At 46.0% G+C, this 7384-nt stretch overlaps 1 protein-coding gene across 1 annotated transcript; it reads left to right on the top strand.

Moving 5' to 3' along the window:
* The first annotated feature begins 5419 nt into the window (after window positions 1–5419).
* Window positions 5420–6808, top strand: LOC119437505 (sulfotransferase ssu-1). Its single transcript, XM_037704514.2, has one exon. It carries the CDS (start codon window positions 5695–5697, stop codon window positions 6583–6585), a length of 891 nt encoding a protein of 296 aa, XP_037560442.1. The 5' UTR covers window positions 5420–5694; the 3' UTR covers window positions 6586–6808.
* Window positions 6809–7384: the final 576 nt, after the last annotated feature.

Genomic DNA, 7384 nt, shown 5'->3' with positions numbered 1-7384 from the left:
TTTAAGTTATATCATTTTCATGAGCTACTTCTTTATGTGACGTGTAGAAGTCGGGGAGCGTGGAAGGGGGCTGCGTGCATGCGCGTGTTTTGTGTTCGCTTTTGGCGTGTTTGGTGTTTTTATTTGGTATTGTCAGACTTCCTGGTTTGGCTCGAAAAAAGCAGACAAAATGTGGCGATCGTGCAAGGCCGAGGACAACCCTTACTGCGTATTTCCGTTCTTCACAGCCGTTTTCTTGTGCGCCATGCTTAACATGCGAGCATAGTATGCGAGCCGCGTGATTCTAGTAAACGATGGCAGTACAAATGAAACTAGCGAGAGCCAAAAGCGACTTCTGTGGCAGCTGCCCGTGCGGCTCTCACAGAAGGTGAGCCCCAAGAAGCGGCTCCTTGGGCGGGTCCTGAGAAGCGTTGTATGTTTTGCTTCCGGAACGACAGTCCAATTTATGTGTCATTTCTTGCATGTATTGTAATATCAATTCGATCACTGCATGCAGGACGTGGCTCTTGTTCTGTCACATCAAAACGAACGTCTGCTCAAACACATAGGTGTTCCCAAAAAGAGTTTCAAGGTCTCACTTTTTGAAAACTGAACGAGGGACTGCTTCGAGCCTTTTAGCTGCGATGAACACAGCTGCTCGATTAGCTCCAGCTGCTCTGCAGTCGCATTCTCTTGTTGTAGCAGAGAAAGGGTCGCGAAATAGATTATCACACTATTTTTCATGTTCGAATGATTTGGCACGCTACTGGAGCCGTACCGAAAAGTTGTCGACCTGCACTTTTAGGAATGTCTATCTTTAATTTCAGATACCTTTTCTGATGCTAAAATTATTGAAATCCATCAAAAAAAAACGCAATTCTCATCAAAGTTTTCCAACATGATAAGGACAAAAATGGTTCCGCGTTTCACTATTAGAACTGTTATTCAAATCCGATATTACGAGTTGTACTATATCATCTCGGCGAAAGGCAGCGTTGTTCACTGCATTACGAGATCATTAAAATGCGTCATAAAAGAGCTGCTTGAGTATTTGTATGAGCCTCGAACGGCATGGCTTCCGCGAATATTAATTGCTGCATCCAAATACACATAATTCAAAATTAATACCGATGCGCCGCCATTAGAAAAATATTTGTGAAAGTTTCAAACTAAGGCTAGCATATCAACAAAAGCATTGGTTCACAGGCGCTGCCACCTGCGGCCATTCAATAAAACATACTTGCGAAGTGGGCGTTCGATTGAATTATGAACTTTCACTTTATTTCCTTAAAGACCCCTGTTCGGGGTATTACATAAGGGGTGGGTTACAAAATATAAGATACAAAGAATAAAAAAAATGTTACAAGGCATAATGCGAGGCAATTTCTTCTATGAAGGCAGATGAGCAGGGTATAGAAACTATGTTGTGCGCAAGGCCGTTACAGTCTTTGGCTGTTCGAGGAAAAAAAGAAGATGCAAAAGTGATAGTACGCGCACGTGGACGAGCTACGTTTAAGGAATGTCCTATGCGATGGTATATGCGTGACGGTGGCAAGATATATGGTGCACGATTGAGTACGCTGTGGTAGAATTTGTGAAATAATGATAAGCTAGCAATTAGACGGCGGTGGGAAAGGGTTTGCATGCCTGATTCCGCTTTTAACGAAGTTACACTTTCATCGTATGAAAAGGCGGAGTGAATGAACCGGATGGCCCGATTCTGAAGTGCCTCAAGAGCGGTAATGAGGAAAGTCTGGCGAGGGCTCCAAATGGCTGATGCGTACTCCAGTTTGGGTCGTATTAGTGTCTTATAAGCTAATAATTTAACATGCTGCGGTGCGTTTTTTAAGTGACGTCGTAGGAACCCAAGTGATTTGTTAGCTGAAGAGATAACGTTAGTCACATGCAGACACCAGTCCAGATCATTTGAGACGGTAACACCCAGGTACTTATAATTCTTTACAAACTCAATTTGTTCGTTAGTGATTTCGTATTGAAATACCAAAGGGTTAGAACGGCGAGAAAACGACATTGCTTTACATTTGGTAGGGTTTAGGACCATTAACCAACGTTGACACCAACTTTGAATGTTGTTTAAGTCTTCCTGAAGGGCAATTTGATCATTATTATTAGTAACTGAGCGGTAAATGACACAATCATCAGCGTACATGCAGATTTTGCACGACACGTGTAATGGTAGATCATTAATGTATATTAAAAATAGGAGGGGGCCTAATACAGAGCCCTGGGGGACGCCTGACGTTACGGGTAGGGGCTCAGAAGTATTGTTATTGATGTACACCGACTGCATGCGATTAGTAATGAATTGTTCGATCCATGTTAAAACTAGGATGTAGATTTAACCGAGAAAGTTTTAGGAGCAGTCGTTGGTGAGCTACTTTGTCGAATGCTTTTGCGAAGTCAAGGAAAATTGCGTCAGTTTGTATGTTAATATCGAGATTTGAGTGTAGATCGTGAAGAAAAATAGCCAATTGTGTTTCGCAAGTTAGTCCCTTGCGGAATCCGTGCTGGGATTGGTCAAATAAATTGTTAGTATCAAGGAAGTTAATTATATGGGTGTATATGACATGTTCCATGATCTTACAGGGCACCGATGTGATGGAAATGGGGCGGTAATTCAAAGGCACATTTTTATTGCCCGATTTGTAGACTGGAACAACCTTGCTCATGTTCCACTCTTTCGGAAGGTTTCCAGAAGACAGTGACTGTGAAAACAACAATGTTAGGCATGCCGCAGAGATGAACTTGGTGTTTTAAAAAATTTCGATGTGATTTCGTCGAGACGTGCGGATGACGAAAGTTTAATATTATCTATTATATTTGAAATTCCATGTATCGAGAAAGTGATAGCCGGCATTGTAGGTAGAGACGGCGCAAGAAATGTAGGTAAGGGAGTGTCGGGTTCTTTAGTGAACACTGAAGAAAAGGCTGCATTAAAAGTGTTAGCAATGTCAGAGTCTGATAAAATTTCGCCCTGCTTATTCGGGAAGGAGATAGTGCGTGATGGCAGCGGGTTAATGATTTGCCAAAATTTCTTGGGTTTTCGCTTATCATGTTAGCCAGGTCGAAATGAAAGAAAGTGTATTTGCGTGAGCGGATTGCTGATAGATAAGTGCGTTCTGCTTCGTAGTACTTGTTCCACGAGTGATCGTTCGGGTTTTGCTTAGCTTGTCGAAAAAGGCGCTTTTTCTTATTCTCGAGTTTTTTCAGATTTTTTGTGAACCATGGTTTATGGCGGTTAGCATGAATCGATAATGTTGGTATGTATTTTGCAGTTAGAAGTGCCACTTTTTCCTGAAAAAGAGACCAGTTTTCTTGAACAGATCGCTGTTGAAATGCCGTTTGAAATTCCTCGTAAAATTCTTCTAATTCATTATTTATTGCTGGATAATTGCCTTTATCGTAAAGGCGGATTGTTTTTTTATGAGTATGGCACTGTGACGGGAATAAGGTGAATGTAGCATGAATGACTTTGTGGTCACTTATTTCGTTACAGTAAGTAAGAGACGATAGTGTTTCAGGATTTGAAGACAATACTAGATCTAGAATGTTGGCATTATCATGTGTGACACGCGTTGGTTCAGTTACCAATTGTGAAAGGTTATAATTCAGACAGACATTAACGAACTCTTTGGATTCAGTGCTACCGGTAGTTATTTCAGGGTTAGTCCAATCAATGTTTGGATAATTGAACGGTACTCCAATAATGCGGGTATTGCATTGGCGGCTTGAAGACAACTTTTGGTGATAGCGCGCCTTTCTTATCTCTTTCTAAAAAAAAGATACCAGACTGTCACATCTTTCTCTTTATGTGCTTGTCGCCAGCCGACGGCTCATGGCGTGTACCGTGTTTAGCGTCAAATCTTTTTTTAATTTTAATTGCAACGCGAGCAGATCATGTGCACAGCAGTCTGTATACAGCCGGGGGGCCGCTGAACATCTGCTCGCGGGCAGCATGCCGTATGATGCGCAGTGTTCAGCCGAATAGGTTTAAATTAAAATTTTGGAATGACAGTCCCAGCCGCCTCCTACGGCAGCGAGTGAAGCCGCCGGCGGCCATATTGCTAGAGGAACAAGAGAGCGGCTCCAGCATAGGCGGCCGCGGTATACGCGCAGCGCTCCCCGCGTTTGTGGTACCGCAATGAAACATAAAAATAATACCCGTTTCAGAAATATGTCAGTCCGCGATTGTGTGTTGTTGTCGAAAAAAAAAATACTCCTGTGTCGATTTGTGGCCACAGGCTTTGAGAAAAGCTATCGGCGGGGCGGTTCGCCAAGCGCACTTTCTTTTTTTTTTTATTGCGATAAAGATTTGCCGTTAAGGCATAATTCTTGATGTGTATATGTGTATTATATGTGTGCTGTGAGTCTTCCTCGTCGGTTAAATTATGACTGACCTTTCCATACAAACTAAGCTTGTCTTACGTGATTGCTCAAGGAACATTCACCACTGTTTACCCGCGAACTGACGTAAAAATTTATGAGACACCTTGCATAAAGACTAAATAAACTTCCCGTCTGTTCGACGACCTTCGCTTGTGTCTTCTATTTATTTACATGCGGACGGAAATAGGAAGACTTTGCCGAAAAGTTTCCATTTGTGCGAAGGCCCGGAAGTGCGCGCGATATCCGCTGGAAAGATATGTCGTTTAGAGATGGCGGTGGCCAGCGCCGAGACGGTTGCCGGCATAACAACCACACGCAGTGACGTGCCAACGAGTATATATAGGACGTAAATTCATTACTGACGTACGTGTGCTTACGAGCACCTTCTCAACCGTTTCCAACTGAAGCAAACGTACGTACGTCGTACGACAATCCTGAGCAGACGACGAGAGCTCATGTTACAAGTGAAACGCTACACCCGCTGTTATCCTTACGCGACTGGTGCAGCTATCACCTACTGAGGTCTTCTAAAGCTCTCACAGAGCATGCCACAATCGGTTAAACACTGTTGCAAGAGCGCACAACCTATAAGCATGACGAACATACTCTGCGCTCTGCAACGGCCACTGCGGAGGTTCGGGCTTGTTGTCTCTAGCATGATTGCGGCGATTGGCTTCACTTTTGGAGAGCCACCGCCTCTCCAGAAGTCCAATACCGTAAAAACCAGAATATATGTCGGATCGGAATATAGGTCGGACACCCAAGCATTTATTCTCAAAAATTTAGAAAAGCCGGTATAAACCGGTAAAAAATGACCGGTATATAAGACGGAGGTTGACTTTTTGCCGCGTTTTTTTTTTTAACGAAAGCTCGACCTATATTCCGGTTTTTACGCTATATAACCTCCTTGCATTGAGCAGACAATGCGTGGCGGCCCCTAGCGACGAGCAGACAACGAATGCGCCGGCGACTTTCTCCTAAAGCTACTAGGTGGCGCTTGGCGCTGTGTATCGCACAACGCCTGTTCGAGTGTTTCGGCGCTCGCGGGGGCGGCTAGCAACGCTCCGCGCTCTCTCCGGTTTCAGCGAACTGTGCCTCCAGCGGGAAGTATCTTCATTGCCGCAATTAGAGACGGCGTCCGCACTGATCCGCCTGTCTGGCTTGTCGCAAGGCCGTGTCGACAGAACGGGAAGCGGCGGCGAGAAGCGGCGGCTATATTAGGCGCGTGGCGAAGAGGTGGTGCGTAGCGTTTTCTTGAAGAAAAAGTCGCCGACCAAGGCAAGGACGCTCTCTTCTAAGCTGGATATAATGGAGACTCGCCGACCGACCTACAAGCGTCACGAAGCTACGGGCTGGGTCTTTCCCCGGGACGGCTTCGAGTGGTCAGAGTTCGAAGGCGCCTGCAGCTACCAACCACGCTCCGACGACATAATCCTGATGACCTACCCGAAGTCGGGCACCACTTGGGTCCAGTACATGCTGTACCTGCTCGTCCACGACATGAAACCCCTGCCTCCCGGAAGCCGACTGGACAGCTTCGCTCCCTTCCTCGAGAAGGGGGGCCTCAACCTCATCAGCACCCTTGAAAAGTCGCCTAGGCCCATCAAGACGCATCTGTCCTTCGACGTGATGCCGTGGCATGCCGAGCCCCGCTACGTCTGTGTGCTGCGGAATCCAAAGGACGTTTGCGTATCTCTGTACCACCACGTACGGGGCTTCGAGAAATACTATCACTTCACGGATGGTAGCTTCGACGATTTCTTCGAAGCTTTCCTGGAAGGAGAAGTGGACTCCGCCGACTACCACGACCACCTGCTGTCACTTTGGCGCCATCGGGGCAAGGAGAACGTGCTTTTACTGACTTACGAAGACCTAATGGAACGAACTCTGCAACAGGTCGGTAGGCTCGTCGAACACGTCAGGCCGTGCTTCCCTGCCGACTGGAAATCTCCCGACTTGGGGTCTCTGGTGGCCGCTGCGAGCTTCGACGCAATGAAGGCGCAACGTCCCGAACAGTGGGCCAGCACCAGACCAGAAAACATGCCGGGTTTCATCCGCCGCGGTCGCGTGGGAGACTGGCGCAACTACCTCACGCAGGATCAAAACGAAAGGCTGGAGAGCAAGTTCGCACGCAAAATGACTGGTTCGGGCGCCGAGATCCTCTGGCCCAAGGAGATGAAGGGACGTGAAAGCGTGTGAAAGGACAGTGGCCGTGTGTTTTGTGTGGAGCCAGCGGCATCCGATGGTGGTCGTGACAAAAGCACGGGGCGAATTACGATGTCATACTCTACCCTAAAGCCGTCGCTTTCGGAGTGAATACGTGGATAGCTTACCTAACTGTGTAAATTAGGAACCGAATGGAGAAAGTTGTGTGCATCTGAAATACGTGCTTTATTCAAGATAAAATTTACCTTCATAACAACTGTTTCGCATCAGCCAGTCAGCTTTGCTAATATTAGTTTCGCTATCTTGGTTATTTACTGCTTGTTTTTAGAGCATTGCTTGCGTAGAAATTTGTTTGTGAATATTGGTACTGAATTGCAACCATTCTTTCCTTGTCTATGACTAATGGACTCATTACCGCTTTTTGCCTCGTGTCTGCTCGGCGTGAGTGCGTCGAGCATTCGCGAAGTATATATTGCGCCCTATGACCAAAATTACTTGTCTAGAACTATCACGAGCTCCTTCTGGGCACACGGTACGCTTGCTGCCACTGTGTGCCTTCCATATCATGAATTAACTGCGAAATATAAATACCAGATGCAGCAGAAGTACCTTAGGCAATTTTGCTCGTGGAAGATGGAGCAATCCCGAAGTTAAAATGGGATAATTTTGTTATGTTATGGCACACGCGTCCTTCAACAGGTCTGCGCTGCACGCTAGGCAACGAAAGCGTCAGAAACTGAAATTTCAAATAGTTCATAGCGAAGAAAAGGACACAGCGCTCACCCTGTACACCACTGATCTCTTACTCAAGCGGGCAAGACATAGTAGAGAT

The sequence above is a fragment of the Dermacentor silvarum genome, chromosome 1 (genome assembly GCF_013339745.2).
Source record: "Dermacentor silvarum isolate Dsil-2018 chromosome 1, BIME_Dsil_1.4, whole genome shotgun sequence".
NCBI lineage: Eukaryota > Metazoa > Arthropoda > Arachnida > Ixodida > Ixodidae > Dermacentor > Dermacentor silvarum.
This window is presented reverse-complemented; position numbering and strand designations above follow the sequence as displayed.